The sequence below is a fragment of the Chionomys nivalis genome, chromosome 16 (genome assembly GCF_950005125.1).
Source record: "Chionomys nivalis chromosome 16, mChiNiv1.1, whole genome shotgun sequence".
NCBI classification, from domain to species: domain Eukaryota; kingdom Metazoa; phylum Chordata; class Mammalia; order Rodentia; family Cricetidae; genus Chionomys; species Chionomys nivalis.
Window position 1 is genome coordinate 48250899 of NC_080101.1, and position 13857 is coordinate 48264755.

Below are 13857 nucleotides of genomic sequence, written 5' to 3' on the forward strand. Positions count from 1 at the left end.
CCTTCAGAAAAGGAGCAGGCCTCCCAGGGATATCAATCAAATATGGTTGCTGCAATAAGTTGCAACATATTTGGAGTTGCTATAAGTCTAGACACATTCCCTTTTATTAAGGCTGACCGAGGCAACCCAGTAGGAGGAAAAGGGTCCCAAGGACAGGCAAAAGACAGCCCTACCACCCCTGTTAGGAGTTCCACGGGAACACCAATCTACACAACCATAACCTGTAACAGGTAGGCTTCCAAATTGTTGCCTCAGTCTCTGGGAGCCTCCAGAGTGTGAGCTTGAAATGACTGTCAGTGACATCTGGCCAAGCGACTGATATCTTTGAACTTGTGCTCCCGTGTGAAAATACGAGACGGAGGCTGGGGCAGACAGGACAGTTTCCTGTCCTGTTCTAGCTTGCCTCTGATGAGGAATCTGGATACAAATAATCACCATGTTTTCGTGCAGCAAGGACACAAAAGCAGATTGCATAAGAGACACTCTGGAGCCTCACGAAGCTGCTTCTCCTCCTTCTCAGCACAAAGACCTGGTGGGGGACCTGCAGATGGAGCACAGGGTTTGGATTCTAATTTTGCTCACCTGCAAACTGTTTTTTCTCTATCATAACTTGGCGTAAGCCATGGTTATGGTCTTAATTAACAATTTAATTAGCTGGTGCTTTCTCAATCCCGTTCTCTGGGGGTACTGGTTTCTGTTTAACGTTCTTGTTTCGATTCTTCAGCAAAACTATAAAATTTAATTAGGAAAGCAAGCAGCTTTGCAACCGCAGCCCCACGTCTGTCTAATTGCCTATGTGTTGACTGTACGTTCTCAGATTCCGCTCAGTATTGTATGCACATCTTGCATTTGATCATGTTTCAGATAAGGCATTGTGAATTTACAGCTAAGCATGGCAGTGAGTCACTTTCCACTTTCCCTAAGAGGCTCGGTTATAGACAGTGAGATCAGGAAAATTAACTTAGAACCGTCACATTGGAAAATGAGAGCCAAGGGGCAGGATGTGGATGGGTACTGTATGATAAATCTGTTTTCCATTGCTCTGGAAATCAACATCAGTTTAGCTGTTTAAAACAAAGCCCAGCTATTACCTCCCAATCCTGCAGATCAGTGGTCCAGGCCCAGCTGGCTGGATTCTCCCCAGGGTCTCAATGGGCTAAAATCAAAGTATCCAGGAATGGGCGGGGGTTATATTTTCATCTGGGTCCTGTAATCAGGACTGATAGCTTCATTTCATGGTTACCTGTCATTCTTATATCCCAGAGTTCACTGTCATTGGCATTCTGGGCCATGTGACTCCCAGGAAGGGTTCCCAGCATAGCGGGGTTTGTGAACTGCTTTCTTTATGACAATGAGGAATGTTCCGTTCTGCTGATCTCTTCCTCTGTGATAGCTGGAGAAAAACTCTTGGCTTCTAAAGGTTCCTCTGATTTTCTCAGACCCACCCCAGGGAGTCTCCATTCTGCTCTGCACTGTGTCATCAACACCGGGATGCCCATTCTGCCCTGCTCTCCGTGAAGCTATTCTGCAGTGCAGGGGCAGAAGCGTTCAGAGAGCTGGGGCCTTTAGAATTCTGTCAACTATATCTTATTCTAGGAGAAAGGAACAATACTCCTCTTGGTAGCTCCTCCTTTGTCTCCCAAGAGCACTGCACAGATGCATGGAAGCTGTTTTCTGTGACCCTGACTCTGGCCCATGAGCCCCACAGGGCAAAAGATAACAGAAAGTCAATTCTTTCTTCCCCTCAGACTGCTTTCTCAAGCTTGCCAGAATTTCTGCTCTCCACAGTGGGAGAGGACCCCTTGGTGAAATAATTCAAATTTAAAATGACATCAAGGTAGGAGGGTGCTTCTAGGTAGAAAGTTATCCAAGTTCAACACCTCAAACTCCAGTCCAGGAAGACTACCCCGCTTGCGAAAGGAAATGAAGCGATATATAGAAGAGACTCAACAGAGCAGCCTGACATGCTGTCTTTCGGAGGATCTGTTTGCATAGCTCCCCTGGGGCTGGTATCAGGGAGCTTAGATTTTTGGAAGACTCCCGTCACTGTCATTGATAAGAGGGACTCACTGCACCTATGCTGTTTGTGCAAATCGCATGGCTCATGTCAAATACCTGGCTTTCTTCTGGGAATCTGGAAGTTTGGTGTGTGTTAGGAAGAGCATGGCATAATCAGGTCTGCATAAGAATGATGAGCACCGAGTCTCTAGTGAGCCACTTTGGCAGCCATCACTGTGCATGTGAGAATCAGGCATGTTCTGTGTGATGCCGTTGAGAAGGTCCTTGGGAGCCTCTGCCTGGATTCCCCTGGACCCACTCACGCACTGTTCCCCTCTGCTGACTCTGCTCCCCAGTGCACACCACAGCCAGCTTTCACGATGAGTCACGTGAGGCCTCATGCCAATCACTGAGTCCCTGGTGCCATTCCTCATTGCTGCTTTCCACACCCTTCTTTGAATTGTCTTCTAAGTTCCTATAGCTCCAAGACATTTTCTCCATGGCTGACTACTTTCCTTAAAGACTAAATGAAAGCAGTTTTTAGGACTGTTTTGCTGTAATGGCTGTGTGCACGTTTCCTTTGAGACTGAAGCATTCCACCCTCCAGGAAAATGATGGGAGCCAGAAGGTAAACTTCTCAAAACAGCTTCAGGAAGTCCCAGAAACCAACCAGAACGCTAGGCTCCTCCTGCTAAGAGTAAGCAATAAATACTTCTTTTTTATTTTTTTTTTATTTTTTTTTTTTATTTTTTTTTTTATTTTTTTTTTTGGTTTTTTGAGACAGGGTTTCTCTGTGGCTTTGGAGCCTGTCCTGGAACTAGCTCTGTAGACCAGGCTGGTCTCGAACTCACAGAGATCCGCCTGCCTCTGCCTCCCGAGTGCTGGGATTAAAGGCATGCGCCACCATCACCCGGCTGCAATAAATACTTCTAAAAGTCATTCTTAGATAAGCCAAGCTGCAAAGATGGTTCTGAGAGAAGACTAGCTGCCTGGAAGAAGCAGAAACCAGCCAACCTTCCTAGAAGAGGGTTAGAACAACTAAGGCACTTGGAAAGGTGCTCTCCCGCCTGTTGAGCTGCCTGAAGCGCATGTAGCGTGTTCCAGGTTCCCTGTGCTGGAGTGGGCTTGATGACGCCACTGTCTTTGAGTCATTTCTGCTCCTGTAAGGAACCTGTCACCTATACTGCTGGAAGTAACCCCAATAAAACTCACTGGTTTACCAAGCTGACCTTTGGTGGGATCCACACTTTGCTCTGCCAGGGGCTCCCTCTGCCTGTGGTGAGTCAATGAACATGTTTCATCTCCCCAGGAAAAGTCTTGTCATACAACATTTGCCACTCATGTAAATGTGCACAGCACACATATGTGGCCATCCATGCCAGTGGCCTTCTGAATGTTCAATATATTTTGCTTTCATTTATGGAGCAATTGTATCACTCTTGATAACATCAAGTGACCGTTATCAAAAGTGACTAAATGAAGAAAATCCTTTGCTTCCATGTTTGATTCAGAATCGCTGTTCCCTCAAACGGGAGTCAACATGATTTCTCTCTTCCTGTGCTGTATTTAAACGTGGGGCAGAGACGGGAAGGTCTACTTGAATTTCCTTTGCTTCTGTGCTGTGCTTAGCTCCTTGGTGGGATATCTGGGAAGAAGTGTCTGGTTATCGTAGCTAAGAAGAACATTGCGAGGCAGATGATCCTGTCCTACCACAGAGGGTTAATCCCCAGCACCACAGGGCGGGGGGCCTTGGAGCAGGAGAGTGTTAGGATACTCCAGCACATCTTTCTGGGTTGAAAAATAAGCATGAGTTGCAGAAGGCCACAAGATACCATTTTTTGTCTTAGGGTCAGAAAAGAGGGGAAAGATAAGAGATCATGACCGCATTGCAGAGTTCAAATCAGAGTCCATTTGCAGTTAAGTGCTATGTTTACAAAGAAGGCTCCAAACAGAAGAACCAACCAGCAGGGAAAGTTCAAAGGCCTGGTGGCTACAAACCACTCACCTTCAAGTCACTGGTGGACTCTCTCCCACGTCCTCTAGCACCCTCATCACAGAGACTTGAACTTCCATCACCGAGAGAAAACCTCACTGTCCCGTGTTAAAGATGAACGAGGTCCCTCTGGCAATCCGTTTTGCCGTCTTTGTCTTTTAGGAGGCCCACACATCACATGCTTCATGGACCAGCCTATTCCAGTCAGCATGGGGGAGAATCAGTAGCCACCCTTCTCATCTTAAGTTTTTGTTGAAGCTGATAACCATAGGCAGTGACAAAACGATGAGAGACTCTCACTCTAGATCCACGCATCCCACTAGAGAATGAACGAGCAATACCTTCAGCCATTGCTGGGCAAACCCTCGACACACAGCAATGTTAATGACTGTCAAGCTTCAACTTCCCCAATTTACGTCTACTTAAAAGTTTAATCCAAACAAGAAGGTAGATGTGTTTGAGGAAGATTTCAAAAGGGAGAAGTGGAGTTCTGAAAACTCTCAATTAAATTCACAACCCCAAAGAGAACATTGACTATTTACCACTTCTGGATGCTCACTGGGAACACAGCAATGAACAAACCTCCCAAGAAGCATCCATTCTACCTGGCAGTGAACGAGCAAATAAACGGTGTGATGGATAATTCGTGCCCTGTCTCCATTCCACTCGCCTTTAAATGCTCTTCCATGCCATCTCTTTACCTGATTAATTATTCTAATTATTCAACCTCAGTCCGCAAAGTCAAGTCACAAATAGGCCACAGGCTTGACCACAAGACACGCGCACGCTCCGTTACCTGAAGTCGGTGGTAGATGCTCTTGAGTGCGAAGGCTTCCTCTTCAGTTTTGGGTGTGAGCCTTATCACCTTATCACTGCAAAAGAGGGAAGAAGGCCAGAGTTACTATTTAAAGATAAAACAGACATCATTTTTCTTTCTTTTCTTTTTATCCCCCAGAATAAAGAAGAGTTGATTTAACGCATAGTCAATGGTGTGGCAGGCACGGGAATAGCAAACATGCCTGCTAGTCCTTTTTCTAAAACCTTTTAAGAAATTTTCTGTGCTTTTAATAAAAGCAGTACAGCTTTTCATTGAGCCTTAAGTATTTAAGCCAGTTGTCGGTGTTCTCTGATGGCATCTGGTCTCTTTTCTTAATCTAAATTATCTTCGGTATTTCACCAGGGGTGGGGGATATAGACTCACATATTATATCATGCTTTTATCTTTCAGAATGGCAGTTTCCAATATGAGGTAGGCCAATGTCGAAGGCATCAAGCCCACGGGTGATTGATTTTAGGTCTGTGTGCTCACTTCTAATTCCTTAGCTTTGCCACTTCCAATGATCTCATCACACCTTCTTGGGGTCTATGAATGAAAAGCCTTCTTGGCTTGCTGACAACAATCCAGTGCATTTTGAGCAGCCTTGCTCTAATGCAGCTTTGTGCATTGGTTTTTTCCAGAACCATCCCAAACAATCTCTCAGTACCAATGTCAGGAAATCCATATAAAGGAAAGCAGGCAGCAAACCTGTCAAGTCTGTCTAAAGCAATGCTAAGTGTGACCTGGGGAATTGAAGCATGAACACATAGCTGTCCTCTCTGGCACGGATGCCTCTGCCCTTTGTTCTTCTGGATTCCGCAGACCCTGGCCTCTCCCACCTGACCCAGTACAATTCTTGGCAGCAATAGGCAACTCAGCTGGGTGCTATGGCTTTTCTGATGGATGGATCACCTGACAGCTTGCTGAGAAACAGCTCCATCTGGGGCCCTGTCAGCTCCTCCTTCAGCGTGCAGAGGAAGCAATCTGGAGCTGTTTTACAGCCACAAGGAGTGGTTTTTTTTTTTTTTTTTTAGATGGATAATTCAACCTGGCAACTGGCTCTTCTGAGAGTACAGGGTATAAAAAGCCCACCACCCCTGGGATTATTTAACTCTGAAAATGGTAGCTCAAACCTAGCATTGTGATTTTTATAACAAAATGGTCACTTTATCCTAGCCTTTATAAATTCTCAGGCACAGCTTCAGAAACGTATTTATTGCTACTTGTTTATCAAAGAACAGAAAGCAAGGGCTGCTACCCAGGGAAGGCGACAGGATGTTGGCCCTTTCTTCTGCAAACCAGTGTTATATGTCTGCCGAATCATCAGTAATCCAAATCCAACAAAGGCTCTTTCTTTAGCAGGGAAATCCACATGGCCCCAAATGCCCCTGTTTGTTTCACCAAACAAAAGCTTGTTCTTTCTGGGTCTGACAGCCAGTGTTTGCCTGAAGCAGGAGTCATAATTTGGTACTGTAAACAGGGAAGCCCTAGGTACTGAGTTTAGAGAAAAGCACAGCTGGGCATTACTATCTAAGACGATGGCCTGACGTTTTCCTTTTCATGAGTGGAAGTTAGATGATAACCTTGTGTATCACTTGCGCTTGTCTGGAACAGGAAAGGACACACGGGCTGGCCGGTCACTGGTCTTCCGTAAATTTTCCTGTCTCTGTCTCTCATCTTCCTGAGGGGCATTGGGACAAGGAATCGAATGTAGCTTTATGTCTTAGTTCTTTTTCCCGTTGGGTTTATTTTGGGCCATTATGTGATCGCATAGTCCACCATGGGGGTGGAGGGGATCTTGGTGGCAGGAGCTGGAGGCATCTGTAGTCAGAAGCCAGAGGGTGATCAGCATGGGTGCTCAGCTGGCTTTCTCCTTTTCTTAGTCTATGACCCGAGCCTAGGGAACGACACCGCCCATGTTTAGGGTGAGCCTTTCTTCCTCAACTAAGAGAACCAACATCATTCTTTGCACACACCCAGAGACTTGTCTCCTAGGTGATGCTAGCTGTTACCTTGATACAATAGTAAATAACTATTACATGTGGGTTCTGGGAATCCAAACTCCAGTCCTTATACTTATACAGCAAGTCACTTACCAGCTGAACTATCTGCCCAGTCCTGATAGGTTCCCTTGATAGCCCGTGAATTGATAGATGATGATACTGTTAATTGCTTTGGATTAAGATCAGCAAATCAAGCAACTGAACACAGGTTAAGGCTAGAGAGACTATTTGGCAAGTAGGCAGTTGTTCATGTGTTTGTTGACCAGATACTTAGTTCTAACTCAGGGAGTCTATACAGAGTTGTCTGAAGGACAGCATGCTAGTGTGTGTGTGTGTGTGTGCGTGCGCGTGCGCGCACTGGGGACCAAAACCAGTCTTGTATACTCTATGCAAGCACTGTACTACAGAACTACTTTCTCAGATCAGTTTGAGGAAGTAGCATAGAATGAACAAGACATCTCAGAAGTTCCCTGTCCTTTACCAAAGACATAGTTCCCAGGTTTTCAGTTGGGCCTGTTACAAGAATCTCAGCGTTAGCCTCCCAGTCCTACTTCCAAGGTCCAGACTCCTAGAACCATATGATATCAGTGTTATAAGTCTAATTTTGCTTTGGCCCCTAGAAGTTTCTTCTTCCTACAAATTTATTTTTTTTTCTGCTACATCAGTGACAGGGTGGTAAAAACATATGCTCCAAAGCCGAGTGGTCATTCTAGTATATGACCTCAGACAAAATTTTTAACTTTTATACCTCTGTACTTTAAACTTTGTACCTTTTTCCACCCGAAGATTTGGGATTCTGGCACTTAACCCAAGAATTATAGTCACTGTATCAAGTAACTATAAAGTATTTAGAATAATTATTAGTACATTATTAGGGTTGTTTGTTTGATAAGACTTTGTTTTTGAATTTGTTGCATTTTTCCCACTTAGAGTTTTCTTGACTGTACTCACTGAGTCCCTCCGTGTTTTTTAGTTTTCTCACCCATTGAACAGAAGATAGAATGTAATTCTCTTAAAAGGATGCTCTCCTTATTAGAGATCTCTCCCAAGTGATCTGTTGCTCCGTATATTTTAACTCCTTTCTTCTAGGCACCCACCTAACACAAAGTCTACTGTAACTGCTCCTGGTGGAAGATAAGGTAGGACAGCGAGAGCGCACTCTACAGATCAGGGACAGATACCGATCAGGTCACATCCTGTCTGTAGGAGTTTGCACTTGAGAAATAAATAACAGCAGTTAGTCTCTAACTTCAAGAGCACCAGGCACGGTGGCCTTTTGTGAGTATGTGTGTGTATGTGTGTGTGTTTATAATAAATTTCTGTCATCTGATGTACCTTGACATCTTTTTGCAAACCTCACAAGCATGCCAGCATCGAAACACTTAGAGGTCACTACATGTTCTCATGTCTTTCTCCAGGTCACAGCCTCATCTTTTCTGGTAGTCCTCTCCACTCAGGTGGAGAAGCAGGGTAGGGTTTCATTCTAATTTGGCCTCTGGCTACTTGCTGCATGCCCTTGACCAGAATGCTTAAACATTTACAGCCAACAAGTTCTGTCCTTAAACCAGGGGAGGCACCAATGTCTTAGTGCATAGCAATTTTGCAATAATTGTTTTATAAAGATTACATTGTGTGCCAGGCCCAGCGTGTGCTGGGGAGTATTTCTGATTATGCCTTATTACTCTCAGGGAGGTATGTCTGGGAAAGGCCCCACCTCACAGAATCCTGAAGCTTCACGCCAGCTGCCACCACCACCACAGGGGACAGCATTCCTGCCTTTGAATTTGGAGCACTATCTGATCTTTTCTCAGACAGCCCTTCAGCATTCGAGGTATAAATATCAACGCATCCCATTATTTCCAACAACAGTGACTGGGGACATTGGGTACTACATAATAAAGAGGGAAATTGACTTCAGAGAGAACCCTGCAGAGATTTTGCTATTGATTTAAGACACATGTTCAACTTTTCAATATTTTAGAAAGTACATCTTGACTGGGTGTAGTAAAGGATTTCCGAGGCTGCCTTTCACAAGATATCAGAAGAGATGGCTGTAATGGAGTTTCGGGTGCCCCTCCGGACTCAGTCTCCACTCACATCCTCTCCTGTCAGGATCGAGTGGTTAAGTTGAGGATTGATTCCTCACCCTGGCAGCACTGGGAGGTGCAGCTAAGCGGAGGGTCTGAGTAAATCGTGGGGATGGAGCCACTCTTAACGGATGGATGGTTTTCTCTTGGGAGCAGGTCAACTGATGTGGGGTGATTCCTCCTTTTGTTTTTTGCATGTGTCTGCTTCTCCTGCTTTTTTGCAGTGAAGGGATCAGCAAGAAGTCCTTGCCAGACACTGAGCCTATGTTAGTAGCTGATCTTGAATCTTTGAGCCTCCAGAACCACGAGCTAAATACATCCCCTTTGTTCACAAATACCCCATTCTCAGGTACTGGGTTAGAGCAACAGAAAGCAGAGTAAGACACAGATTGCTAGTGGCTGGTTCCTAGGGACTCTGGCTAATCTGGGAATGGATATGTGTTAGAAATTGCCTAATCAGACAGAAAGTAAGGATTAGCAGGAATGAGAGAGTTCATTTTCTTGTTGAGCATAAACAAGGAAATATGTCAGCCTGGGTTCCCCTGTCAACCTGTAACCATGAAGGCAGAGGTCTGTGGTGAAGCAGCTTCCTGTTCCCCTTACTGCACTGTAGACAACTGAATGTAGGGACAAAGAGAACCTGAGTCTGCAATGGTCTATTCTACTCTACCAACTTTTCAGCTTGTTTTGCTGCTAGGTATGGTTTGTGTGATACAAATGTCCTTCCTGTGTATGCTGCTTTGAGTCTGACTTTCTCCACTGCTAACCAACGCACCCTGTACAATGGCAATAATTTGACTTAGCTTGATTATCTTCAGAAAAACGAGAAAAGAAGCGAGCAGAATCAACTTTTCCCAGGCAGGACTATCCGTATTGACATCTTTGATTTCTTGCCTAAGCACTCCTCTGTAAAACATGCCTTTAATTTGGGCGGCACCTTAAATTGTGGGTGTTTCCAGGAAGCAAGATTTGGGGTGTCCCAGTGCCAAGATTCATTTCAAAGTCATACGGACAACAAGACAGTTTAGAATATTTGCCAAACTTCCTGAAAGCGTGTACGCCATGGAAGAGCAAACAGCAGCACGTTCACTGACCTGAAAATCCTCATCTCTAAGTCGTAAAAACAACCCAATCTGCTAGGTAATTCCATGCAGAAAAATTGCTGTCCCCTTGCACAGCCCATGCTATGGAGCACTTGGCTTTGAGAGTGGCATTTCCTTTGTTGAGAGACTGGTCTTGATGTTCATGAAAAATTTCATTAAAAGGCAGTAAATAAGGGGCAACTCAGCCGGGTAGACTCGGGGAGCTAAATGGATTCTCTCTCTTTTGCTTATGGTTTATAGTTACGATATAAAGCTCTCAGCACATGAGAAATCACCCTGAGGCAGTTTGCTTAGGACATGAAGATTTAGACTTTGCTTTTAGATTAAAGTTAGGCAGAAGTGATGACTATGGTTTTTGAAGTTATTTTAGCAACGCAGAGAAAGAAAAACACACAGTCTTCAAAAGAGTCACTGGTGTACTTTATCATAGAACTCTTTTTAAACGATTGCATGTCTACCATGGTATCTTACCTGTAATAGGCAATAAACATTTGCTGAGTTAAATAGAAAATTGCTTTTTTTTTTTTTAAGGACACAGTTTTTCAATACCTTGAGTTTTGTTTCCATTGGCAGCTTTGAAAGAATTTTTCTCTTATTGGCACACAGCACTGAAAAAAAAGCAGTAAGGTGAAATCCTGCTACTAAATTAAGAGAAAGATGCTGTCTTTATTACATCTGTAACACTTGAACATTTTGTCAAACCAGGATATTGTTTTCTCTCAGTCTTTTCTTGTAGCATTTAAAAAACGAGACTGAACCAGAGAAAAACAGTGCCATGAGAGAGAACAAGCCATTCATCCTAACGGCTCATGCAGCAATGACCCCATTCAAGAGAGGAAAGAGTAGTGAAGGGTTTCCAGAGTAGGTATTTTAGTTGTTTGCTTAAGATATAAATCATAATCCATCTTATTATTGTATATGATATATATGGAGTATAAGGCAGGAGGAAATCAATGTTTCATAAATTACATAGATGAGCTATGTAAAAGATTTAACCAGAATGATCAGAGAAGACTGTACAAATGGATCTTGAAAATTACACTAAAAAGACTTAGGGCCCCGGGGACTGACAGCTATTGGCATTTGTTAGTTTAGTGGATCTGAAATGGAAATAAGCATAAGATTCACTTAGAAATCCATCAGCCAGTATGCTCTCTTCCCAATAGAAAGCACTTAGCAATGCTTACACATGTGTGCACCTGTGCATGTATGTGTGTGCGTGTGTATGTATTCATGTGCATGTACTTTATGTCTTTTAATATGGCAAGTGGGTCATAGAATAAGAGAAATCCTAAACCTGTGAGCTCGCAGTTACCCGTGTGAGCAGTGATTAGTCTGAGTGACTGGCATCTTGACAGTCCCTGATGTGCTAGGGTATGAGAAGGCTGGAACTCACAGAGGAGACTCCCAGGGTTAACAACTTCCACCATGAGATGGCTAGACAAAATGTCCTATGGAAGGAAACACTGGAGAAGCTTGTCTGTGTTGAATTTGACTGCGAAGAGATAGTCAAATGTCTTAGTGAGGATTTCTATTGTTGACATGAAGCAACATTGCCGAAAGCAAGTTGGGGAGAAGAGGGGTCTATGTAGCTTACATTTCCACGTAGCAATCACTGAAGGAAGTCAGGACAGGAACTCAAACAGGGCAGGAACCTAAAGGCAGAAGGCGGTACAGAGGCTGTGGAGGGGTGCTTACTGACTTTCTCCTCATTGCTTACCAGGCCTGCTTTCTTGGAGAGTCCAGGACTACCTGCCCAGAGGTAACCCCATCTAGTATGGTTGGGGCCTCCCTGACCAATCACTAATCAATAAAATTCCCTGTAGGCAGATCTCCTGAGGGCATTTTATCATTTGAGGCTCCCTTCTTTCAGATGACTCTAGCTTGTATCAATTTGACATAAGACAAGCCAGCCCCGTGAAATCTAGTCACCACTAAGAATTTACACCTACAAGCTAGCCCTGTAGTAGAGCTAATCATGAAATTCAAGTTATTTATGTGGTTTGAACATCTCCAACCAAATATCAATGTGAAAAAATCCTTTTGAATTGATATTCCACATGTGGTCTGTTCACATGCCCCCTCTGTGGGAGACATTCATTTTCTCAGAGTGATGACTACTAATGAATCATACATGAGGCATTGATAAGTCATATATGAGATATTGTTGGGTCATACATGAGGCATTGATGAGTCATACATGAGGCATTGATGAGTCATACACGAGGCATTGATGAGTCATATATGAAGCATCCATGAGTCACACAAGAGGCATTGGTGAGTTATACATGAGGCATTGATGGGTCATACATGAGGCATTATAAGTCATGTTTTCAGTTAAAAGGAGGTGCTTTACCTAAGATGGATGACCACATGGCAATTTCTTCATTCACATGGGGCCATCTTGTGAGAGCAGCCATGTTGACTACAGTCAACAGAACCCTAGAGGTGGTCCTTCCCAAGCACATGACAGCTCATATAGAACCACAGCATCACGTGTATGATAAACAGAGCTACAGGACGAAATCCTTTTCCTGCTTGGCTTCTCCTTATTTCTGTCTCTTTCCGTTTTGTGGTGGTAGGATCACATTAGGGCCTCGGTCATGCTGGAAAAAAAACTAAGCTCAACTCCCAGCTTGTTCTTTGCTTTGAGAATTTTTTTCTGGGTCACTTCATCTGCAAGTATGTAGCTTGTTTTTGATTTTTTAAAACAGGGGTTTGCTGGCAGAGGTTTCTGTCCTGCCAGGTCCCTCAATAAACACATAGAAACTGTATTATTTGCAATACTGTTTGGCCAATAGCTTAAACGTATTTCTGGATAACGCTTATATCCTAAACTAACCCTTCTCCATTAATCTGTGTCTTACCATGTGGCTGTAGCTTACCAGGTAAAGTTCTGTCTGGCATCTGTCTCCAGTGGGATTACATGGCTCTCCCTGACTCTGCCTCCTTTCTTTATATATATATATATATATCTTTTAGTCTGGCTGTATTCTAATATACATATATCTTAATATATATCCTATATATTAAGCTATTGGCTGAAAGCAGCTTCTTTATTCATTAACCAACAAAAGAAACACATATACAGAAGGACTTCCTACACCAGGGGCTCACAGCTGAGTTTACCTTGTATATCAGAGATGACGTGGACATAGACACTAGAGCAATGCTGGAACAGTTAGGAACGTATGACTATTAGGGTAGATTGACTTAATTTCATATTGGGAGATGGCCTTTTACCATGGGGAGCCAGGAGCACCATGCTGTACTTTACATCTCTACCTTGGTACTGTTTGGAAGTGATGACTTAAGAGATGGGTCTGAGGAAGTGACTGACCTTGAGTGTTCCAGGGTCTTGACTTCGAAAGGACAGCAAGAGGCTGGGCCACAAATCCTTTCCCCTTTGCTCTCCCTAGCCACGAGGTGAGTAGTTTTGGGCTCCCTTCTGGTTCCACAGTGATGTGACTTGCCTGGCCTCCAGCTCAAAGTATCGGGGCCAAAACCTTAGCTGAAACATTTACTTCTCTTTATTAGTTGAGTGTTGAAATATTTTGTCACAGTAGAAGGAAGATAATTGACAGGTGGGAAAGTCTGCACTAACCTGTACCATTGAGTGAGGTCTGCAGTCATAATAATGACAGGTGGAGGTGGGAAAGCCTGCACTAACCTGTACCATTGAGTGAGGTCTGCAGTCATAATAATGACAGATGGGAAAGCCTGCACTAACCTGTACCATTGAGTGAGGTCTGCAGTTATAATAATGACAGGTGGGAAAGCCTCCACCAAGATGAATCATTGAGTGAGGTCTGGAGTTATAATAGTTTAAACTTAAGGGTACACTTTCTGTCACCTA

At 43.8% G+C, this 13857-nt stretch overlaps 1 protein-coding gene across 1 annotated transcript in view; it reads right to left on the bottom strand.

Annotated features, from left to right (window-relative positions):
* The window catches only part of Cpa6 (carboxypeptidase A6), a 314726-nt gene that overhangs the window by 192846 nt on the left and 108023 nt on the right, over window positions 1-13857 (bottom strand). The window contains exon 2 of the mRNA XM_057791043.1: window positions 4788-4863. Coding sequence (XP_057647026.1) covers window positions 4788-4863 — 76 coding nt within the window. The remainder of the gene's footprint in view (window positions 1-4787; window positions 4864-13857) is intronic.